The following is a 24,975-nucleotide window of genomic DNA, read 5'->3' as shown; positions in this document are numbered from 1 at the left end:
TATTAAATTAAACACTGTAGACATTATTACAGACACGTTAAAGTAGCTTGATATTAAAACTGAATAGAAACATTTTGTACATTATTACTTTTATAGTCTCAAGAAGACTTAGTTTTACTTAATTTTTAAATCCATTACTTCAAGTTTACTTAATAAATAGTTATAACACTTTCTACTATTGAGAAAAATTGTTAGAATAATCAAAAGAAACAATCAAGATATTTAGAAACTTATTATCTCAAGGTGAAAGGAGTCATGTATAGAAAAAAGAACAACTCAATTATTTCCCTTCCATAGGTTCTAAGAGTAGCCTGATGTCCAAGTCATGACAAGATTTAGAGTATTTGGAAACTTTGGAGAGAGGAACAGTGGTGTCTTCTTCTAGCCAGCTTTTTGCTGTTGAGCTGAGAGCTCTTTTGAAGACTGTGACAAAGAAAAATAGTGTGCTGTTCTTTTCAGTTGTTCAGCACTGCTGTAGTGTTGGTAATGTTGGGCTGTAGTGGTAGTAGGGTCAGCCTAATGTGTATTAGGAAGGGGCATTCAAAGAGGATATACACAGTGCGTTCAAGATTCGTTATTGCCTATAACTAAATGACCCATAAACTGGTTCAAGAAAGTATTAACAATCTTAAGTAGTTTCCTATCTCTGTACAGTCTCTTGTAAGTCTATTGATTCATTTTTAGCAATTTATTACCAGTCAGTCTAATAGTGTTTAATTTCCTTAATAGGGAATATAATGTAGTTAGTATATTTTTAATGGGTCAATTGAAAAATGCCTTAAATCATTTTTAACTTACTAATTAAAGGAAAGAGGAAGACTTCAGGTGGCACAGAAATACATGGTGCAGAGACTTAGAGCATCTCAAGCAGATGGGCAAGATATAGGGATAGTTGGAGGCCTATGCCCCCAGACAAGACTACAGGCAGAGACGATGATGATTATGAATCAAAGGAATGGTACATTCTCTTAATTACGTATATGTAATAAAGTTTGTATTTTCTGGTTATAAGTTTTTATCCAGAAAATTAGTTCTATGCTTGCATATACCAATAGAAGTTTTGCTTTATTAACCTACTTTTATTTTAGAGCACTAATGAATAATTGAAGTTTACAGACAAACAGAACAATAAAAAGCTAATTTCCATGCAAATAGAAAACAACAACAAATAAAAAAAATCATCATGAAATTTTAATATTAACATTTGATTTGTGAACATGGTTCAGAATAAAAGATACTACATAAAACAACAGGGCAGTCAAATGTAACTATGTTGGTCTTTAACATTTGCTTCATACTGTTCTTAATGAAATGAATTCTAAAATTATAACACACAAATGTTTAAATACAAATTTGAAGACCACAACAAAATCTTGAAATTTCTACTCTAATTGTACAAACACTGTCATCTACAGTACCTTTGGAAAGCAAGAGATTATCATGAATTGTTTACAAATAAAACAAGTTGTAGATTGATTATCTTTAGGTGACAATGTGAACACAACATTCAACTAGGAGCTGACCAAATTGGAAGTAGAGATACAAAATGGTTTAAGATTCAATAATGATCAGCCACAAATAGGAACACACACAAAAAATGTGTGTGTAAAGTTTAAACAATAAAAATTTTAAACAAAGTAAAAAGAAATTAAATGAAACAAAAAAATTATTTTAAGATCAATTCTGAAAAACTAATAAAAAAAAATAGTTGTACCTTAAGAAACAGTATGGAATATATAAATATATATATATAAACATATTTTGTTGCACAAGTTTTCTATTTGGTACAACTCATAACAACATCATCAACACTATTTCCCTACCTCAATGTTTGCCATGGTCTTCATTTCCTTGACCTGATTTCAAACATGGTCCTACTCACACACAAAAAAAAACTTAGTTTAAAATATGTACAAGTACGAATTAAAGAATTTTACTACACAATAAAAAAAATATTGATTTAATGTAGCTGTAAATTCTTATCAATTGTATCAATATAATTATTAAAAATAAATTTTAACTTGGTCAACAGTATATGTTTAAATAAAAAGACCAGCATATATATTTTGCTTTCATGTTGACCAGCATATATATATATATATATTTTGCTATAATATTAACCAGCATATTATGTGTTCACAAAACTGTTGACCAGCAGGTTTAGCTAAACTGTTTCCCAAACTCACTAAATGCCTACTACAATAAAGCTAGTGTATAGGGGGTGTGTGTTCCCAGTAGGTGCACCAAATGTTTTGACATCTTACCATTGAACCTCATTTACTGGGCACCCATTGCTGTCTACTAGGTTCTCAATGTTTGTTTTTGACACAGATTGCAGGCTAATGCTTGATATCTAACAATGAAACAACTGGAGGAGTTAGGAAACTAAAGATCTGCATGCACATGGAGTGAGTTGACATGTGATGAACCATGCATGAGCTCAAAATCAAATGAAGGAAGATGTCATACTAGAATATTCTTTTATATGAAAAACATCATAATGAAATTATTGCTTAAAAGTAGCATCACTAATAAACTGTTTTAGGTTTTAAAAAACCTATATAACACTAGTTTGTGTCATACATTCAGACATTTTTTTTTTAAATTTTGATTTATGCACAAGAAATGGAACAAAGCTAGGCAGTAATTTTCTTTGATATCTATGACATATTTTATGAACTAAACACTGTGACATTTTTTAAAATAACTTTTCAGTCTACAATTGATTAAAATTCTAACGTGGTTTTTTAAAAATCCTACTAGTTTATTCTAGACATTGTTTAAAGTGTGAGGTCATGCATTCTCTTGGAGTTGTTGAATCAACATCCGCCTTTGTTTCTCAAGCTCACCTTCACTCATCTCTGCATCAGAACTGTCCCACTGGCTGACTGAGGTATGCTGGGAAATACAGAATTATGCCTAAAGCTGGTTTACAGTCAGTCAAGTAACAGAAGCAAAAAGTTGCAATAAAATCTCTTAACTTACTCAACAAGCATATTCTATTTACAGTAGATCCTTATTATCAATGCCTTGAAAAGTTATGCAATTTAATGCACATATTTGTAAGGAATGTTTATATTTGCTGACAGTTAAGAGATTATTGACAAGAAATAATATTAGCACAATAATATCTAACCGATTTTTAGTAATTTAGCTGTTGGCATTCTGGGGTTAAAGTCAAATTTGTAACAAGCAATTGTCCAGCTTAGTTAAGGAGCTGCTAATTGTTCAGTTCTACCAAGAACTGAAATTTATAATATTGAATAATGTAATACAAGTGTAACAGCTTAATTAATTTGTAATAACCTCCAATATTTAAAAAATAGTGTTTCGACTGTCATCATAAATATATAATAGGTGATTAATTGTAAGTTACTTTACACCAAGGTAGAATGTCAACAAGATCATGAATGTTGAAACAAGTGTGCAGATATTTAGATATTTACCTTTGTTCCTCTTTCCTTCTCTCTCTTGGACAATTGTTGTTCTGGGGATTCCCTTCTTTTCTTTGGCTGCTTAGAGGAACTTCTTCTGTCATGCTCATTATCAGAAACACCTGATCTTGAAGGCTGTTAAACAACAAGAGGTTACACATACACGCGTTTTAGGATTTGTATTGCTTTTAAAAATATACAAAACACATTTTGTAAACCTTTGGAAACTAAATGATATGGCAAGGGATGTCAAAACAACTTACAGATCTAGAGGAGTGCTTCTTTTTCTTGGATCTTTTTTTATGTTTCTTAGAACCTTTGTCATCATCATCTGATTTAACAAAAAAAAAAGGAATAATTCAATAAGATCAAAACACATAACTATTCACTATATTGTTTTCCAATCAGCACAAATGAACTCTCCAGCAGTCAACATGCAAACATTCATTCTAACACTTTAAAACTGTACCTCTGGACCTAGCGGAGTCTGATCCTTGACTTGGAGATCTTGAATCTGAATAGCGTTTCTTTTTTCTGGATGACCTATGACGACTCTCATCATCTGATTCACTCTAAGAATATATTTTGCCAAATGACTTTTAGTTATGTACTAAACATTCAATAAATAAAGATTCAAGTTAACTAGGTAAAGTCATCAGTTTAATTCAAGTTAGAAGTATAGTTAATAAAAAGTGCAGGCTCATAATACTCAGAAATACTATTATATCACTACTCTAGATTCTGTCAGGAGGTGCAGTGGCTGAGTGGTAAGGCGCTTAGCTTCTGAACTGGGGGTCCCAGGTTCAAATCCTAGTGAATACTGGGATTTCTGCTTTAGGGATCTTTAGTGTGCCTCTGAGTCCACTCAGCTCTAATGGGTACATGACATTATTTGAGGAAAAGTAAAGGCAGTTAGTTGTTGTGCTGGCCACAAGACACCCTCGTTAACCGTAGGCAACAGAAACAGATAACCTACCCCATGCATCACAAGATATCGAAACATTGAACTTTTCAAGAATTTGATTTTATCTTGATAATTTAAAATAAGATAAAATATGAATCCTTAAAAGTGTCAGTAATTGGGTCTTCAAATGCAAAATATATTCTATACATGTAAAGATAACTAACACTATATATATGTGCATATATAAGGAAGAAAAATGGGAAGGGGTCCATGGCAAAATAAACAATATATAGCCTAGGAAGAAATCAACGGTCGAAGCCTGTGGGTAACGCTAGTATATGATATTAGCATAAACTAAACATTAGGGGGAAAACCTACTGAGTGTGAGCGAGATCGTGACCTTTTTGACCTATGCTTCTTGGACTTCTTTTTCTTTGGATGATAATGAGAACAAGTTTCCTCCAAAGCAACAAGATGTTCTTTGAAAAGTCGTATTCTTTCAGCTTCTAATGTAATACTCTCAAAGGCTGGATCATTTTCTAGTTTGGAGCGAATCTGAAACAATACAAAGAAACAATGGAAATCATTAGTTCAAACTGATTAGAAATATTTTATTTTAAATGTGGTGTTCAACTGATTGTAATAGTTCTTAGCAGTTAATAAATGTTACAAACAATAATTCTTAAAAAGTATTTTTTTCAAAAACAAAAGATGGTGTTCGATGGCACACAATAAAATGTGAACAAATAACTACAATTGGTCTAGAACAGTAGTAGCATTCAACGTACATCCTCCCATTTTGTGTCTAGATCTATATTGTGTTTTGTTAACAAAGTTTTGAAAGATGACTCCAACTTCTTCAGCTGTTAAATAAAAAAAGAAATGCAAATTAAAATAAAGTCATTCACAATCCTAACATTGATTGTATTTTAAAATATTTTTAGCCTTCAAATCTGATCTGGTATAAATGATTAATTCTTTTAAAAAATTTAGTACCATAATGATAAACTCAAGAAATAAGGTTTATTTTATTAACATTTTTTTAAAATGTATTAAAAAAGGACTATCAAAACATACACCATTCTTAAAATACTAAAACTATTGATTTATGCATCTATATTACAAACACAGTTCTACTTACTCTTCTAGCTTCCTCTTTGAGCCTTTCCTTTTCTCTGGCTTCTGCTTTTTCTAACAACTATTAAAAAAAACAACAACAATACAATGAATCCTGACTTTGTTGCACATTATGGGAAACATTCTAATCATTTTCTTTTGAATGTGGAAGAAACACAATCTAATAAAGCAACTTACACTGTTGTAGGTAAGCTTAATATTTCCACTGTCAAGGTTAGCAGAACGTTTATCACTCAAAATGGTATTATTAAAACTCTCATATGTTGTTGATATTTCAATGTAGAAACCTTTGTCCTTCAAGAATAAAATATTTCACAAGTATATTACATACACACAAAATAAACACAAAATACAGTACATAAGCCACATTGACCTATAGTGAACCATTGGATGTTTATAATGGCCAAGTGAAACGTTAATTCGGCCATTTCAACAGTATCTATTATCTCAAAGACTAGCTTTGATGCTTCATTAACATTAGAATGTAATTTCCTTGTTTTTGTATTTTGTACTAGCACTCATCACACTAGATCTAATATCTAACTATCACATACTAACATGAAAGACTTAAACAAAACCCATATGAAAGGCAGATTCACAATGAAACCAAATGTCCCTGTCTTAACCAACAGATCATCATGTATACCTTTTTTTCCTAGTCCACAAACAAAGTAAAAAAGTAAAGACAAAGTAAATAAGAAATATCAAAATGCTCACTGAATGTTTAGAAACTAACTTATCAAGATTATACAATGATTCTCATAAACAGGCTACTAAAAAAAATGATTAAAATAATTTTACAATACAAAGTTCTAACCTTAAGAATCTCTTTGACTATTTTCTTTTCATCATGGAATCTAGACTTCAGATCTTCCACATAAAACTTGAACAAATCCAATGGAGTAGATCCAGGCTGACCCAACATACTTCCAAACCTCATATCCTGACTAATAATTGGGAAGAGATCCATCCAAAGTGACATTGAGTTCAGTTTCCCTTGATGGTGTAGTTCATCCAGCAGAACCTGAAGGAATGTAGCAAGAAACCTTACTCAATGACATTAAAAATTTAAAAAAAAAAGGTAGTCTTTATATTATTCAGAATGAAGTTTTCCGGGTTGATGATTTGAGAAGGTTGAAACTTTATCTTTTGTTTCCTTAAAATTTTTATTGCTTTAGTTCTAAAATAGTAGTCCATTATTAAGATACAAAGAATTTTTTGTTCAACATGTATTTACCAACGTACACTTGCTCACAAATAAATTTTTTGTTCAACATGTATTTATCAATGTACACATGCTTACAAATAAATTAGTTAAAGATCTAAAAAAGCATTTACATTACTTACAATAAAACTTTCCCGGTTTTTCCTTTGATTCCTCTTTATTCGTCTCCTTTCTCTCTCCTTTTCATCATCATTCTCCTGTTCAAGCATCCGAATATGCTCTTCAAAACACACTAAGGCATCTTCTTTGTCCATATCTGAATACAAATAAGTTAAAAAGTTATGTTTTGCAAGTGACTTTATACTTTAAATCTTTTTAACGTTAAGGATTGCCTTACTTTCTAAATCGGGATCTTCTGTAAATCTTGGGTTATCCAATAACATTTGTTGAGCCTCTGACCAAGTCGTGGTGTGAGTTAAATTTGGCATAGTGTCCAAAATTTCTGAAAATACTTTAATATTCCTCTTACGGAGTATTTTGGCTTCTTCCTAAAAATAACCAAAAAAAACAAATTTTAAATGTTACAACAAAGTATTTAGATTCAAACCAATTCATAACTTGTAAATCAATATTGAAAAAGCCATCCTAAACAATGTATTTGCAAGGGTTACTAGTGATGTAGAAGCCATTCACTTTTTTTTCTTTACACAACACACTATCTCTAACATGATTCTGTACTAATGAACATTATGTTAACGTTTGTTTCTAATTGTCACACATCATTGTGAAAGCCATGCAAGAGAGGACTAGTCACACCTCAGTGCACCAAACACTTAACTGAGGGCTAACCAAATATTTAAATCACATTATCCTTTGTTTGTTTAAAGGGAGGACTTGTTTATTGTTAGAATGAAGAAATCTTGAACACCTTGGAAAGATATTGATGTAAACAAACTCAATTTTAAAAAGAATATGTTCCAATTGAGAGTTTAACCTGAAAAAAAGACAAGGCAAGTAAATGTATATTGTATATGGGCAGGTCAAAGTTTTTAAAAGTTTTATATGCTATGATCAACTGCAGAGGCTGATAGAAGCCATTGGTTACTTCACAAGGAACGTCCAGATCTGAGGCACTAATCATCATCATCATCATCAAACTCCATTAGAGTGAGGGCTTGAGAGGCTCAAATCCTCTCTTGCAAAAGCCATGGACAGAAACCCTGCTGTCTTGCGTAGTGCATAAATGTCGCCATACAGGTAGAGAACTTTGGGTTTCCCAGACCTGTCGAGACAGAGATCAGCAAGTCTGGGGCAGTCAAACAGAATATGAGGCACGGTTTCCTCTTCTTCTCCGCAGCGGGGGCACTGCGAATCAAAATTTGGCCATAGCCGCGAGAAATATGAGCCAACAGGACAGTGGCCTGTCCTGCACTGTGCTATAACAGCTTGCTCAGGGCTGGACAGCCTCCACCACGGAGAAGAGTGCGGTCAGGGCGCCTCATGCGCTTCCAGACTCCACAGGCTTTTTGGGACCCGTCCCAGCACTCAAATCACTTTTCCATTTCTGTTTTTTGTATTATAGCCAGGGCCCGATGAAAGCCCACAGCCCGATCAGTGGGTGGAATTTGCCCTCCCTGGTGGGCCAAAGAATCTGCAACTATTAGAGGCACTAATAGGAATAGGCAAATCTAAAATGGAAGTGGAATTTAAGACTTGTATAAAATGCTAGACAAGACCTGTCATCTAAAGATTAAAAACAAGACCTGTCATCTAAAGATTAAAAATTAAGTTCAGGCGAGCTAAACAATAATGTGCAGACCAATTTGATGAGGAAAAACTTAAACATGACGCTTAAAAAAACCACTATTATATACACAAAAGTACATAATAGTTACAAACATAAAAAACATATTTTTACCTTAACCCAAAATAACAAATAATCAGAATAATCTATTTTTCAATTATCAGACTAGTATTTGTGTATACTTCTAGAGCCACAATGATAAAATATCAAAACTTTCCAGCTATACTAAAACAATAAGCCTCAAAGCAGAGAACTAATATGAGGGAGGTTAGGAAGCAACAATCACCTTTTCTCTCTTAGCTATTAAATGCACAACATCATCAAACAGGTCACGTCTATCTCTTTCTGAGACATTTTTCCATGCTTCATCTTCACCAAACAATGTGTCGGCTTTCCTGAAAGATGAAAAAAAATTTATTCTGGAAAAACCAATGGATTTTTTTATTCCACCAAAAACTTGTACAATGTTACTGATACTTGAAATGATAAATCCAAAATACTAACCAATATTTAATGGAGGAATTCATTTTCTCACTGTTCATCAAAAAATGCTCTAAATCTTCCTTGGCTTGTTTTGCCCTGAGACGATTTTCTTCCTGAAATGACATGAACGTGTATGATGATATTAGTTTCACTTGTGCAATTGATATCTAAACTAAATGAAGCAAACATTCTGTTTTCTCACCTTTTCTTCTTTAGCTCTTTGTGTTTTATATTCATTGAAGGCCTGCTTCTTCTCATTCAGATGTTTTAGAGCTCCATATCTGGCATCATTGATGATCAATTTCATCGCACTTTCCCAACTGGCTGTCGATGGCACTTCCTAAAAATATTATTTATCTTCAGTTGGAGGACATTCAAAAAGGAGTAGTTTGAATCTCTAATTATAGCCAACAAAGAGTTACCTACCTTTTCCTTGAGCAAACATTTGAAAGCTTCAATGGCCTCTTTTTTATTCTTGAAAACATAAACCTCTTTCTTCGGAGCTTCTTCTTTCTCTTCAACTCTGTCAAATATTATCAAAACAGCAATTGAGAATCATACTGTGTTAAATATGCATTTAAAAAAAAACAACTAAATGAATTTAATGTTTACTTCTTAAATAATTTACATATAGAACAAGGTTACTAAAACAGTGTGTGGAAACACAAACTCAAAATCGGACCCCTTTTAATCTAGTAACAACTTGACTGTCATCCCAAAACCTCAAACAAACATTTTATTTTCAAAGATTTATTAAAGAACATTACAAATGTTTGCTATTCCATTTTTTTTAAAATAAGAAACATTTGCCTTCTCTGTGGTGGAAATGTAGGATACATTTTTAGTTCCTATGTGTATGTACAGGCCTATTTGTGTGTTTAGTTGGCATTTGCTTACTAGATATTTTTCAACTATGTAGTTTCCCTGTCTTTTACGACCGAAATAACTTTTACGGACTTTCACACATTAGATGTATCGAGATCATTAAATTGACTAAAATTCACGAAGTTTTCAAGTTAGGTGTGAATTATCTTCACTAGATCTAAATCTAGATACTATTTCTAGCTAGAGTCTATATGATTTACGCAAAAACACTCTGTTACCACAAGATTTTAGGTGAGGGAGGGCCCTTCAGAAAAATAATCATTATAATGCCAGGTGAAATGCCCTTGCTTTTAGCCAAGGCCATCTTCAATCACGAGAACATGCTTCACAAGTGCCGTGGATCCGCTACAAACGTAGGTCTATTCTATACTAAGACTAAGAATCTAATCTAGATCTAGACTAGATGGTAGTAGATGTTATCGATCTAGATCTAGTGACTAGTCAATCTAAATTCTAAATCATACTATAACTAAATTGGATCTAGATTGTAGAGTAATGTAGAGAATCATAACGTAACGACTAGCTACTGCTAGACTCTAGCTAGATCTATTCCTGTATAACAAGTTTTCTAGATTCTAGATCTAGACTAGATATCTTATACAAATGAATACAGGAATCAGGGATTCTTTTTTGTTTTTACATTCGACTTATTTTTAATGCACCAACATAATTATTTTCTACTAATGAACTTACAAAAAAAAAAAAAGTCACGTTGGTGTACCAGCCCGCCACTCCCTCACTCTCGCATTCTTCATTTCTAGACATCTACTAAATGCTATTAAGTACCAATCAACGTATAGATCTGGACACAATGTGTTCCCCCACCTTTCTGTTTCCCCCCTCTCCCCACAGGTGGGCTTAGCGTGACCTCTGTGACCGCTTGTAAGCTAGTCTAGAGAGAAGAAAAAAAAAGGATACGAAATGCTTACGCGATGGGTTAAATTCGTATTTGCGTACTGGCAGTCATTTTTGGGAGATTTTGCGTAACGAATACGCATTTTGCGTAACAGTAGGCAGGTCTGTTATTGACACAGCCAGCCCGTCAAAAGTTATGGAACGTAGTTTGGATGAAAATCAGTGAAAAAGCGATCCAATAACGATACTAATCTATAAATAGATTAGATCTATCTATTGTCAAGAAGCAGTATACACATTCTGCACAAACTCAGAAAAGCTCATTTCGAATCTATTTCCGCCGCGACGGCCCATCTGCAACGGTGCCGAACTTTTTTAATACCTTTTTTTTTTTTTGATTGGCGAAATTCCAGGACATTCAAGGAGATATTTTAAAATTCCAGGAGATTTCCAGGACTTTTTTATTTTTTCTGAAATTCCAGGAGATTCAAGGACATCCTTGAATTTCAGGAGGCCGCGGACACCCTGATAACAGAACTTACTTAACTTAGCAATACAAAGGTAAAAAAAATATTTTTTTTTGACAAAAAATCAAAAACTGTTTGCATAAATGTGTTACATATATGTAAAATTGTCATCTCCTCCAGTGTTTGTTACTATCAATAGTGAATAGTTGTAGTAAAAATGGTCCTATTTTTATGAAAATAACTGCTTGCATAAGTAATTTAAAAAATTAAATTTTTCGCTTTTAGAAAAGAAAAAAGTAGCAGTTGCATCAGAACTTTGAATGGACTAAATTATTATGATGTCGGATTTTCACTTACTTTTCTAGTTTATGAGATCTAAACAGGACCGACAGACATTTCACACAAAACTAATAGTGCCTTTTCCCCTTTCGGGGCCGCTAATAAATAAAGACAAATATTGTCCAAAAAAGTGCCCTTTCAAAAAAAAAAAAAAAAATCGAATGTAGTTACATTGGTTCTGTAGGGATATCTGGAACTACTTGCACAGGTGCTGCTACTGTTGGAGGTGGAGGTAACTCTATTGAGGCTAAAGTAGCTTGCATGGCCTGCTCTATAGCAGAAGAAGGTTCTGATTTTGAAGGTGGGCTAGTTGAAGGACTAAATCGAAATGTAAAAAAAAAAAATTTTCAGAAAATTCTCAAACATTTGTAAATAGTAAATAGTAAAATTAAACATGTTTTCTTATTTTAACTTACGGTTGAGTTGAAGTGTTTGCAGCGATCATGGCTGAAATGAATTTTAATTTTTTTTTTAAAAGGTATAAATATTTATTTACAACACAGCTACATCTATGTCTATAAAAAATAAAATTCAGTTAAATATGATTAGAAATATCACTGACAATTATATACTATTTTTTTCTCCATTTGTAACTCTACTTTCTAATTGTGTTGGCTTCCTAAACCATTTTTTTTAAATTTGATTAACATTTTTAAGAAATTATACTGTTTTTTTTTTTCTTCCATAAAGTAGTGGTAACCAATCAATAAAAATAGCTTTGTTTATACACTACAGCATGCATACTAGGCAAAAGAATTTAAAAAAAAACAAAAAACCTTCAAGCTCTTCCAGCTCTTTAGGCTTTGTCCATCTGCTCTCTTTAGTAACAGCATTATGAAAATAAATTTTTCCAGCATCAGATTTGTATTCCTTCCATGGACACTGTGACAGCAGCCTCTGAAATGTATACATGTATATCAATCCTAGTGTTTGTGATTTAGAGCCAGAACTCAACAAGATGAGACAGGGAAACAAACTTAACAGTAGTCAATTAATATAGGCTTAATCCAATGAAACCTCTTGGGGTGTTTTAAGATCCTCTGGCTTTTCCCAGCTAGATTCTTTAGTAAGACTGTTGTAGTAGTATGTTCGTCCATCTGGCGCTTTGTGTTCACCCCAGGCAGACTTCTGATTAAATCAAAAACAAAAAAAAGTATGCTACTGTTTTGGATACATGGACTTTATTGTTTACTGTTCTGAAAATAGTTTCAAATTTTTGTTTAATTTTCAAGGATTACCTTGTCTTGTCCAGGAGAATTTAAGCTTGGCTTGTCAGCTCCTTAAACAATAAAGTAATAGTACAAATTAATAACTCTTTCTAAAAAGACTATTCACATAAAATATATTTGTGTCAAAGTATAACTAGCATCCTTCAAATTAACAGTTTAAGTACAAAGTATATTTAGCTTTTCCGATTTGCCAGCACCAAGTTGAAACAAGAAAAACGTAAAAAATACATAAAAAAAGACAATACCCGTTTTGACACAACTTATAGAGCAATTATTTTGCTTTTAATAACTAATGAATGTTAAATGTCCAAGGAACATTTTTAACCCAGCCCCCATTCCCCCTCCCCTTCCTGAGAATAATCCTGGTATAGCGAATGTGTAAATCTACTATACTTTATAATATTCCAATGATAGGCCTTTAGATCTAGACCCAGAAGATGATGCACAAAATGTTCCTGAACATTTATTCATTAAAATCTTTAAAAATATAAGCCTACATGCAGAATTACCTCAGGACATTTAGTCTGTTCAAGAAATTTTTTTTCTCATTCTCTAGCCAAATTAACATTTCATTCTTTTTTTACTTTGAAAAATCAGATAACAGTTGAACTAGTTTTCCCAGTGTAGCCAATGAGCTAGTATTTTTTGTTCTAAGTGATATACATCAACTGTTAAATGTCTAGGAAAATTGTTAAAGCCGTTTTCCATGTTCCACCCTCAAAGATGCGAGTACACATCGCATATAAAGTTGATAATATTTAAAGTTAAAAAATGTAGGCAAAGTATTCTATTTACCAGGAAATATTTGTGGAGGTATACCCATCGGTGTAGGAATCACCACAGGAGTTGGAAATGTAGCCAAGGGAGAAGCATTGTACAGAGGGGATGCATGAAAAGCTGTAAAAAAACAAACATTCAACATTTAAAGATGGAACAATTCGATTCATATTTTAAAGGAGGAATAATTAGATTTGACTTGAATGTTAATTAATGTGACTTCAACTAACAGTAGTCTAGTATTTTCAACACCATTATAAGTAGTTCTTGATTTGATTAAACTCTAAAGTGTGTTTACAACATGCATACAAAATAAAGAAAACTTAACTTATTAAAAAAAAAAAGGTTGCAAATAGATCATGCAAATCACTTGGTAATAAAATAATAAAAAAGTTAAATAATCAAACCTTTATCAGCAGACAATTATTTTTTGTCTAAAATAATTCTGATAGTATCTTCTATTTAAACAATGTCTGTAAATAACCACCAAATCCATGACACCCATGAACTTTTTCAAATATTGTGTTAACTTACTTGATACTGGGTCAATAACTGGAGCAATAAATGGTTGTGGAGGTAAAGCTGCAACCTGAACAAACAAAAAAGAATACTTGTCTAAGCATATAAATTATTATTTTTTTTTTTAGCTTTAAATACATTGATATGATAAAAATTTAAAGTTAACAAAAAATAAATATACACCTGCTCCAATAATGACATACATTTTTAATATAATGATTACAGAAATGATGAACTTGAAAATTGTATTATGTTTGGTAAAAAAATATTTTCCAATTATTTTAAATTTTATTGAGTTTACAAGTAAATGCTAAACATTATTATATGTTTTTTTTTTATTCTGGAAGAGCTGCTGATATTAATTTTAGAGTAATACTGAAATTTTCAAATAAATCTACCACTTACAGGCATACCAAAAGCAGGCATCATTGGGTTTGGGATCCCCATTCCTCCAGGAGGCAAGTTCTGATAATGAAAAAAAACCTCAAATTTCAAAATACACACAATACACAATTGGCCTATTCAATTTTTTTTTTTTTGTAAATAATATGTAATATAATCAGTAGGGTAGCCAGAGAGATAATATTGTAACTGTAACCCATCATCAAACTGCTTCAATGATACAACTTTTATGAAAATTAATTTCAGACATTTATCTTATTGTTGTCCAGACTCACTAACATTAAAGAGATCTTATTCTAAATCTCAACGCTGTCCAATAGATTAAAAATTTTAATCTAGTTTTACAGTGGCTTAAGAATTATTAGATTCTAGTTGAGAAGTTAGGGAGTGAAGACTTAAGACTTTAGATTATATCCCTAGAGCCTAGATTAATAAAGTTAGTTAAAGTTTCCCCTTTCAGACCTTGCGATCTATGGGGCAGATGATGTCAAGATCATGTTTCTTTGGCCAACGGTTAAAGAGCAGCACAACAACCAACAGCCTTTACTTTTCCCAACTTAAGTCAGGTACCTATTAGAGTTGGGTGGACTCAGGCATGCCCTAAAAATCCCAAAATTCAAAATCCTGTCTTCACCGAGATTCGAACCCAGGCCCAGGCTTGAAAGCCAAGTGCTTAACCACTCAGCCACCACACCCTAGATTATATCTAGTAATTAGTAATATAGTTTGAAAGAGATAAAGATATAGAGATAATCTAGACTTCAACTCTGGAGAATCTAAATCTGTAGATATCAGATTTATGCTGTCTATAGTTCTAAAATAGTCTCTATAGATCTAGAATCTAGTAGAGCTATGATTTATAACTTTTGTTTAGTAAATTAGGTTGAATCTATTTATAGGCACTATTGTTATTAAATCTATCTATATATATATATAGCGTCATCTATGACAATATAATTAATATTACAGAGGAGACTTAAATCTTGTCATTCTTGTGGCCCAGTCTTCTAGTTCAGACTCAAGATCTAGACTAGATAGATATCATTTTTCTCTAACTGGGTAGTGGGGAAAATATCTTGCATTTATATAAATCTAACCCCAAAACTCCCTAACTGAAGTCTTAACTGAAATTTGATCATCCATATTAGGTCTAGAAATTCTAGTTACAGATATAATAATAATATGTTTATACCACTCAGTCTAGATTAATTAAAATTTAGACTTTCTATAACTTGAATCTAGAGCTCAACAAGTCGGATTCGATATAATTTATAACAAATAATGTTTTAGATCTAGATGTAAACTATAGTGGCTATACACTACAGACCCTAAGAATTTTCTAGATCTAGTCTAAATTCTAAATCTCTAAATAGACTTAACTAAGATAGATATCTAGATTTTCTAAAATCTAGGCTGCACATCAATGTCATGCCACATCTTTTTAAAATTTATTTTATTTGCCCTGACATGAACTTTTTAAAGGTTCCTTGGCCATGAGTAGCTAGGCGAAAAAAAAAACGAAATGGGGAAGTAAAAAAACAACTGATAATTTAGAGATCGCATTTTTAATAAATAATGTTTTTTCACACAGACTGCACTTGGAAATTTATTACACTTTTGAATGAAATGTGAGAGGTTTTGAAGTTGTACTATTGATTACTTTAGACAATGGCCTAATTAATGCTTTATTATGATTTTTTCTTTTCAAAATTAATTCTATTTTTTAAATTTATTATCAAAAATATCCCTTTTTTTGTTTTTAGCAATACATGGTCCAGGAAAATAATCGAGCATTAATATTTTTTTTCTTGCCTGGCTATCATTCTACCAAATCTTATCACGCTATCTTATGCGAGTCATATCGAAAAGTTAGCATTGTGTATGGAATTTACAGTTGTTAATAAAGAAATTTCTTAAAAGATGTAAAACCACTTTAGGCCATGTAAAGCCTAATATTCTGGATATATTCAAATAGCTTTTGTGTACTAAACAAGCTCTCTTCTTACTTGTTCCATGTCAACCAATCTTACAGTCATAATTTATACACCATTAGAAAGTTCTGCTAAAGTATTTTAATGATGTACTAACAAAAAATTGTTTTTTCAAAGATTTTTTATTTCAACTGGTATTTCGCAGACAAAGCTGCAGTCTTACTCTTACTTCCATGACCACACTCCACAGCTATGAAAAATGGAAACCTTCATACTACTTCATAGACAAGACAGTAGAGTAGTAAGTAATAAGTAATCAGAATCATCATTTTTCATGACTATGACAGTAATACGTCAGTATCATTATTAGAATTTATTATGTGAGTATGGCTATATATTATAGATGTACTAGCAAGTAGCATCTAGACTACTAGACTCTTAGTAGACAGTCAACTCAGTGACCCGACTGTCACTCAACTCACTGATCATCATCATCGATCATCTGAATCACTGATTTATATTTATTATGATTTAAAAAGTAAGTGATTAATAATTAATTATTCATTGAATCTGATGGAAGTCTAGATCTACCACACAACCAGGCAGCCTCTACTATCCTAATAGATTAAACATTAAACTACAACAAATTACTTAAGCGTAGCTAAAATTCTATTTTTATAGATCTAGATCTAGTCTAGTCTAATTTATTAAAAAAAAAAGGTCCATTTTCCTGACCAACTCACTCACCGCCATGTTGTTGAAGTGAAATAAAAATATGAAGCAGTTAGATTAAAAAATGTTTCAGAGATTCTAGTTCATTTTTGTTTTCGAAACAAATAGACTCTAATGTGTTGTCTAAATTTAGAAATAGACTCGTCTCTGGATCTAGAAGACCAAATTATGAAATAGATTCTAGATCTAATCTAGGATAGATATAAATTTCAATGTTGCCAAATAAATAGAACTAAAGCTACAAACAGAAGTCTCACGGTGTCCCCGCTGCGGGAAGGAAGGGGAAATCGTGTCTCATTCTTTTCGACTGCCCCAGACTTGTTGATCTGTGCCTCTGTCCAGACTCCCTTGTTGGATGAAGGGGGGAGCCTGCATCTTCAATATGTCCAGAAAGGGATTTTAAAAAATATACTGAACACTATTTTCAATAAATGTATATAAATGTAGTATGTGCTTTTTTTTTGTATACACCGGTACGGCGTACCGGTACCTTTTTCAGTGTGGGAAAAAAAAAGTATTTCTTTTCTTGTTTTAACGTTCATTATTAATTTATTAGTAGTTAAAAGTTAGGCAATCCATCAATGAGTACCGGCACCTATTTTTACACAAAAAAAAAGCACTATGTAGGAAAGGCCCATCAGCGAAATGGCATATAAAGCGAACACCTCCCCGTAATTTTTATCCATTCTTATTTATTTCAAAAGTAACTGCAGAACTAATAAAATGGTATTACAAAGACTCCATTTTTCTACATTTCCCACATATTCACTTTCGTTTTCCCTCATACAATAAAGCATAGCTGAAGGTCAAAGTTGACATGTATGGAAATTTCATTCTCAAAACGTTTCCGGATAAACGAGAATAGGTCCGAACTTAAGGCGATTTTAAAGCACCAATGGACATTGGCCGAAAAAGATTTGCATATTGTACTTGTAAATAGGTGAGGAAATAGTTAACTATAATAGCTAAGGCTATTTATTCCGTTGAAAAAAATATATTATGGGGTGTTCGCTTAAAATGACCTTTTTAACTGAAAACCTATTCAGCGAAAGCCCCTATTATAAGCTTTAAAAGCCATTTAATTATAACTTAATGACTGATTTAATCTGTTTTTCTTTTTGTCTTATCTATTGTTATTGTTTGTTAACTGAAATATTAAAATAATAGGCCTATTTTTAACCTTAACCCAATGTCTTCGATTTCGAAGATTAAGGATGAGTGCAGTAGGCCTACGTGTTTCACATGACTATACGCCCAGTTACGACCAGCATATTTTCCCGCATTTTCTTTCCGTCTAAAATGTTTGACTCGCAGCTCTCCAACAGTCTCTCAGATGTCATATGCTGGCAGTTACTTTCCTCTGTGGCAGTGAGGGTGAAATGACGCTTCAATTGATCTTAACAGCGCTTAGGCCTATACAGCTTATACGGGGGTGGGGGTGACCTCTGTTTAGCCGTCCTCCTTTTTTTAACTGGCTGGTTAACCTCTTGTTACTAATTAATGATATTAATATGTGTATAAATGTTTAAAAGATCAGAATTCATTTTCACAGGGTTCCCCCACCATTCTGAGATTAGGATTTCAGGAGATTTCCAAGAGTTTTCCAGGAGAAAATATTCGATCTCGGGAGCGGAAAAAATGCGAACTATATATATAGTAATAAATATAAGAATTATCATATAATATCCATGTATAAAATTACAAGATCTCTCCTGAGCCTTTCGTCTCCATGCCCGAAACCCAAGCTGTTGTAGATCTGCCTCCCATACATCATCAATCCATCGCATTCGGGATCTGCCTTTGGGTCAATCAGCGCGCGTGTGTGTATGTGTGTGTGTGGGGGGGGGGGGGGAGATCGAGTTGATGGTGATTAAGTGCACTGAACATGTGTTCTTAAAAAAAATAGTCGCAGTAACGAGAGTTTATGAAATGGAGAGTAAAACGACGTGGACTAGCCTACAGGGAGGAGGCGAGATAGAATTTTGTAGTTTCTTTCTTTTAAAAATATTTGATCGCAAGTTTCGTAGGCTATATATAGACATCAGTTCCAAGCAGAGAAAGGAGATGTGGTGGAGCACAGGAAAAGTGGAAAAAAAATTAGGCCTAATGCAACAAGGAGGACAATAGTTATAATGCTTCATGGAAGAAGTTAAATGATAGAATTAATTAAAGCATAATTTCCTATATTTTAACATGCTATTTCGCTATTTTTTACGGCCTTTCGCTCATTATGACTCCCGCGAAAATTGCGTTCGCTGATTAGGTCCGACCCCTACCGTAAGTTGACTTGAATTATAAATTTAATAGCTGATTTGGAACAAAGAGTCAAATTTAGTTTTATCGCCCAATAGCTGAGGATTCCGCAGATGTTTTCATTTTTTAAATAAGTTTAGCCATTGCGGAGTTATAAATTATAAACTAAAAACTGGCACAAAAGCGTTCGCCATTGGTCCTTTCCCATATATTCATTACATTGGGTTTTAATAGCAGTTTGAATATTGATGTGAAAAAACAAACAAAAATGTTTGAGAAACACTGATGTAGTAAGCTGCCATGTAGGCTAGTCTAGCCAGATTTAGATATCAATTTCTATTCTAAATTGGAATTTTAGATAGTTCTATAGAGGTCTCCGGGTCTACAAAACAAAAGAATCGGGCAAAAAAAAAAAAAAATCGGCCACAGTCCGAAATTCTTGAAAATTAGTAACGCGCCTATAGGCATAGGCCTACATACCATGGAACTACATAGCCTACATACTAAATTTTTGCAGTAAAAAGATCTAGGGCAGGGTCTAGATCTTGTTGGTAGATTCTTAAATTAGAATGAATGTATAATGTGGATTTTAGATGTTTAGCTGTATTTCTCAAACCTATAAGATATATCAGCAGATGACAAGTTGGCCTATTAGATCTACAATGACAGAAGAAGCAAACGAGGCTCTTAAACAATATATTGGAATAGGCGTGGGAGCTGAAAATGCTATTAAAGCTTACAGTGAGCATGGTGTCAAATATGAACAAGTCAGTCTCTTTTTTTTTTTCTCTATCCTAGAGTAGAAAATATTTTTGGTTTAAATATTTTAAAAGAAATAAATTATAGGATGTAGGCCTTGTCAATGTGATTTTAAGTATATTTTTAAGATAGCTTAAAGAAAACGTACCATATTTTTATAATTATTTTAACACGTTCTAACACTGCCTTGGAAATTATTAAAGACAAACTCTCTTTCTGTGTAAAAGCAATAAAAGGGGACATAACTATATATAGCGTTTTACACCTGTCAGCTTTACAAATATTAGGCCTATAAAAAATATTAATTGTTGTTATAAATTAACTAGAATGCTGATTGTAGTATAGTTCCATGGTTGAATGATTATATATGGTTCATCTCAATAGAGCAGTAGGCCTATATTTGTAGGCTATAGGCCTAGGTCTATTCTGAAAAATATTTATGATAGATTACTTCAATATATGGAATAATTAAAATGTGCTGATATATCAATCAATCATTAAATATTGATTCATACTTATAGTAATGATGTGATTGTTACAGGCCTTTTGATACAAATCAATATATTAATTTATGAAAAGAGAGTTGATATTACACAAATTTAATCAGACTGGACTACAACAGCTTTTTGTATTAACTGCAACTTTGTAAACTAAAAATGGCATGCCTATTTATTATCATAGTTTTGATTGAAAGCAAGAGATGTAAATATATTGTAATAACTGAAGGGAGGCAAACTCAACGAGACATACACATTTATTTACACTGAGACATGACAAACACAAAGGGCATCTGCCTTGAGTACAGCATCTCCATATTGGCTCTCTCCTTGGGCGGAAATCGTTTGTCTCCTCATGTCAACATCCTTTTCTAGTCTGGTTACTAGAAGTGCGCACCTCTGCACTAGCCTGGATGGCGGTGCTAGTGGCTGTGTCATAACAATATATATATATAGGCCTAGTGCGGTCTAGGGCTATGTCTTCCAAATGGTCAGTATAATGCCTATCAATGTTCACTGTTTTTAGGTCCCGTTTTATTAGGCCTACATCCACATAACGGAGGTGGGGGCGATCTGTTTTTCTTTAACCAGACGAAAGTTGCCCGTAAAGAATGATTTTCGGGATACAATTGTCCTCCATCCGGCGAACATGTCCGAGCCAGCGCAGGCGGCGTTGTTTGAGGACTGTAAAGATGCTGGGAAGGCCCGTTCACGCAAGGATCTTAGTATTGCACTCTCTCTCTCTCTCACTCTCTCTCTCTCTCTCTCTCTTGCCATGCGATATTCAAGATCTTTCGGAGGCAGCGCAAGTGAAATGAGTTTAGTTTTCTCACTTACTTTGGTTAGGTAGTCCACGACTCACTGCCGTACAGTAGCGTACTCAGAACGCATGCTTTGTAGACCTCCATTTTGATCGCTGTATTGAGCTTCTGGTTTTCCCAAATTCTTTGTCTGAGTCTAGCAAAGGTCGATGAAGCCTTTGCGTTTTTGTTTTTTTAATCTTCTCTTCTAGAAACAGGAATCCAGCTTGTTATCGTCAATGAGGATGGAGAGTGGTGCTGTAGCAGGTTTTCTTCGTGCTAATGGTTAGGTCATACTCTTTACAGGCCTGAGAGAAGCGCGGCATTAGTGACTGAAGCTCCTCTTGTGAGTGTGCCACTACCCTTGTATCCCCCGCGATTAGCTTATCTGATTTTAGTTTTGGCCCTCAGTCTGGAAATATTTAGAAGTTTGACATGAAATCTAGAATGGAGATAAATGTCTTCGGTAGATTTGTCAAAACGCGTGATGGATTAGCAGTGAAAAGAGTATTCCGAAGAGGGTTGGGGCTAGGAGACATCTTTGTTTTGACTCCGCTGTTTATACTGAAACTTTCGGAGCAGGCGCTCTTGAACTGCACAGTAGCCTACCCATCATATTTTGGTGAAAGGAGACGATTTCATTTAGCAGCTTGGGTGGACAGCCTATTGCCTGTACAATTTTAAAGAGGTCATCTCTGCTGACTAGATCAAATGCCTTTGTCAGGCCAATGAATGCAATGTACAAAGGCATCGTTTGTTCTCGGCACTTTTCCTGAAGTTGACGGATGGAGAAAATCATGTCAATTGTGGATCTCCCTGAGCGAAAGCCGCGTTGTGATTCTGGATAGACTCGATCAGCGAGTTTTTGTAGCCTGTGAAGTATCACTCGAGCAAAGACTTTGCCTACAATACTTAGGAGGGAGATTCCCCTTTAATTGTTGCAGTCGCTTCTGTCACTTTTGTTCTTGTACAGGGTGACGATCTTAGCATCCCGCAGGTTTGTGGCACAGCACCTTCTTGCCAACATTTGCAGAGCAGTTCGTGTAGAGGTTGGCTTATTGTAGTTTTGCAGTTTCAGAAGATCTGGGGGAAGAACATCGCATCAAGGGGCTTTGCCGGCAGCCATTCTGTCTATGACTTTGTTGAGTTCTATTAGGGTGGGTACCTCGATTAGTTCATTCATTGTGGTGAGTAATTGGTTGATAGTGTTACGTGTTGAAGCAGAGACTGAGCTTGTTGTGGCATAGAGTTCGGAGCAATGTTCGACCAATGTTGCATTACATAGCTAATATAAACTACTGTGAAAATGGGCTTATCCGTTTTTTTAAAGGTTTTATTCTTCAATTAGAAATAGGCTAAATTTAGGTATTTTTTAAGATTTATTTTTAGGGCCTTCTTGATGTGAGAGAGACATACACTACGGTCTCCGCCGTGATCTAAGGAACATTAATGCCACATTTTATCAAGATTGGTCAAACAATTTTGATTTCTATTCGGGACATAGCCTATATACATACAAACATACATGTACTCCTTACATTTGCAATATATATATATATATATATATATATATATATATATATATATATATATATATATATATACAAAGGTGGCATATAAGCCGCCATTTATCTTAAACTAGAAATTATCTATTTTAAAGGTAATTCTGCTATTGATCCCCAAAAGATTTAAAGCTGCTTATGAGATAACATCTCAAACTTTTGTTTGTATACATTTGTTACAGTATGTAAAAGCTTTAAATTATAATGGCCCACAACAAACCGCAAACACAGCCGCCATCTTATTAAAAGAGAATTACAAGGCCAAACTTCTGGACGTTGGTGCAGGCTCAGGGTTAGTGGCGGAAGAGGTTCGTTCTAGAATATTCATATGTAACATATATATATAGACACTGAACACATGGTGCTTAAAGTATGTTAAATGGCCACATGCTCTGTTTTCATGCGTATCTCTAGTTGTCAAAGCTGGGTTACTCCAACATCGATGCTGTGGATGCTTCAGAAGGTTTATTGAATGTTGCTAATTCCAAAGGCCTCTATGGACGTATTGTTTGCCAGTTGGTTGGCCATGGTCAGGCAATGCCTTTTGATGACAGTAGGTTGATAGATAGGCTTGTTACTCTCCTAGCAATAAAAATGCTGACAGTGTTAATTAGCTTACTTTTAACCTTAACAATACATTTTGATAGTATTTATTATGATACTAATGATAATGCATTTTGATGGTGTTAATAATTCTTACAATAACAAATTCTGATTAACTCTAAAAATACTATGTACTATGTATTGTAATATGTATTGATATTCTTAACTAATAACTATAACTCTATAAAATAATACAGATTGATATTTAATATTCCTCTTTTGCTGGCCATATGATATTCTTAACTAATAACTATAACTCTATAAAATAATAGAGATTGATATTTAATATTCCTCTTTTGCTGGCCACTAAAAACCTAATACTGTATGATTTAAAGAATTTGTATTATGAAAAACAGCTAAACTCCTTTCTTTATAAATATTTGTCAAGAAACTTATGATATGGTGGTGATATGTGGGGCTATGGGAGAAAATCACATTCCCAAAGCAGCTTTGCCAGACATCATTCGTGTTGTTAAACCTGGTAAGTCTACTAGTCCATCTCAAAAGATGATATCGATGAAAGCAGAGTAGAATTGTTAAACTTTAAAAAAAAGAGCAATTCCTTTATCTTTTTTTTTAGTTACCAGAATTAATCTTTTTCTTTTACACATACTAATTAATAATACTAATATGATACATTAATACAAGGTCTCTATTACTCTCTATACATTGAGTTATGTTTATCATTTTATGTTAGTTAAAAAAAAATGGGCTTATTATGTTTGTTCTATTTCTTTATATATTGGCTTATATTTTGATCCTTTAGGTGGATATATTGTTAATGTTTTTCGAGAAGAAGCATTATACGTTCCATGGTATGAAGATGGTCTGCAACCCTACATGAATAAACTTGAGGAAGAAGGACTTTGGATTGAGTTCAGCCGACACAAATTTCCAATTTTTATTGCAAACAAAGAAGGCTTAGTATTAGTGCACAAAGTCTTATGAAGTATTCATTATTTCTTTAGATTAGATTCTAATCATATATTCCAGAATAATAAATAATTATTAGAAAATTAGCTTTTCAATTGTATCATGAAATGATATATGATTTAACTCGCTACCAGTGAGATATGGTAATAGTAATGGTCACACAACACAGTAAACTTTTAAACTATTGGACCCAAGAAAGAAAAGGTAAATCTACTTTTAGTTAGGCCAATTTAAAAAAAAAATTAAATTAAGCCAGACTAAAATATGGAACCTATTAGAAAAAATAGTAACATAAATTCAGGAGTAATTAATATGAACAGAATTTAATCAAACATAAACAGATCTTCTTATTGATTTACAATGGGAAAAAAAGTGTATACATGTATTCAGAGACTCTGCTGGTAATACAATAAACATTTAGAGCTATAGAAAGTTTCAATTTGTTTGTTTTTATATATATAAAATGTTGCAGTTTTATAAACATGTGTAATAAAAGAACCAGACA

At 33.2% G+C, this 24,975-nt stretch overlaps 2 protein-coding genes across 11 annotated transcripts; one reads left to right on the top strand and one right to left on the bottom strand.

Moving 5' to 3' along the window:
* Positions 1-1,173: 1,173 nt before the first annotated feature.
* On the bottom strand, positions 1,174-20,249 carry LOC106074899 (pre-mRNA-processing factor 40 homolog A-like). 7 transcript variants are annotated; one of them, XR_008779390.1, is made up of 26 exons: positions 17,079-17,114; positions 14,404-14,463; positions 14,014-14,068; positions 13,498-13,599; positions 12,712-12,752; positions 12,491-12,601; positions 12,250-12,370; positions 11,890-11,920; positions 11,645-11,791; positions 9,354-9,450; positions 9,130-9,267; positions 8,949-9,040; positions 8,731-8,839; positions 7,038-7,188; positions 6,823-6,956; positions 6,293-6,499; positions 5,653-5,769; positions 5,480-5,536; positions 5,127-5,201; positions 4,717-4,893; positions 3,904-4,006; positions 3,698-3,765; positions 3,447-3,569; positions 2,850-2,919; positions 1,824-1,874; positions 1,174-1,418 (listed from the first exon to the last, which is right to left on the bottom strand). XR_008779390.1 is itself a non-coding variant. In XM_013235788.2 (26 exons), exons 1-25 carry the CDS (start codon positions 17,082-17,084, stop codon positions 1,825-1,827), a joined length of 2,421 nt encoding a protein of 806 aa, XP_013091242.2. In that variant the 5' UTR covers positions 17,085-17,116; the 3' UTR covers positions 1,174-1,418; position 1,824. The 7 variants fall into 7 exon arrangements, 4 of the variants coding, with proteins under 4 accessions (XP_013091242.2, XP_013091241.2, XP_013091243.2 ...); XM_013235788.2 differs by having other exon boundaries at positions 2,850-2,898; positions 17,079-17,116; XR_001219022.2 differs by having other exon boundaries at positions 1,174-1,874.
* Positions 19,734-24,905, top strand: LOC106074900 (methyltransferase-like protein 27). 4 transcript variants are annotated; one of them, XM_013235790.2, is made up of 5 exons: positions 19,737-20,083; positions 23,117-23,242; positions 23,349-23,487; positions 23,926-24,018; positions 24,304-24,905. In XM_013235790.2, exons 1-5 carry the CDS (start codon positions 19,910-19,912, stop codon positions 24,483-24,485), a joined length of 714 nt encoding a protein of 237 aa, XP_013091244.2. In that variant the 5' UTR covers positions 19,737-19,909; the 3' UTR covers positions 24,486-24,905. The 4 variants fall into 4 exon arrangements, with proteins under 4 accessions (XP_013091245.2, XP_013091244.2, XP_055894434.1 ...); XM_056038459.1 differs by lacking the exon at positions 19,737-20,083 and adding an exon at positions 20,428-20,463; XM_056038441.1 differs by lacking the exon at positions 19,737-20,083 and adding an exon at positions 20,428-20,463 and having other exon boundaries at positions 23,033-23,242.
* Positions 24,906-24,975: the final 70 nt, after the last annotated feature.

Source organism: Biomphalaria glabrata, chromosome 1 (genome assembly GCF_947242115.1).
Source record: "Biomphalaria glabrata chromosome 1, xgBioGlab47.1, whole genome shotgun sequence".
Taxonomy (NCBI): Eukaryota; Metazoa; Mollusca; class Gastropoda; family Planorbidae; genus Biomphalaria; species Biomphalaria glabrata.
Note: the sequence above shows the minus strand (reverse complement) of the source record. Positions and strands in the feature narration are given on the sequence as shown.

Coding starts and splice junctions, on each gene's coding strand:
- LOC106074900 (XM_013235790.2), top strand. CDS start 19,910: ATGTTTAGCTGTATTTCTCAAACCTATAAGATATATCAGCAGATGACA. Junction 20,084..23,116: donor ATGGTGTCAAATATGAACAA/GTCAGTCTCTTT, acceptor CATTTGTTACAG/TATGTAAAAGCTTTAAATTA. Junction 23,243..23,348: donor CAGGGTTAGTGGCGGAAGAG/GTTCGTTCTAGA, acceptor GCGTATCTCTAG/TTGTCAAAGCTGGGTTACTC.
- LOC106074899 (XM_013235786.2), bottom strand. Junction 9,451..11,644: donor GATATCCCTACAGAACCAAT/GTAACTACATTC, acceptor AATATTTGACAG/AGTTGAAGAGAAAGAAGAAG. Junction 6,957..7,037: donor AGAAGATCCCGATTTAGAAA/GTAAGGCAATCC, acceptor ATTTGTATTCAG/ATATGGACAAAGAAGATGCC.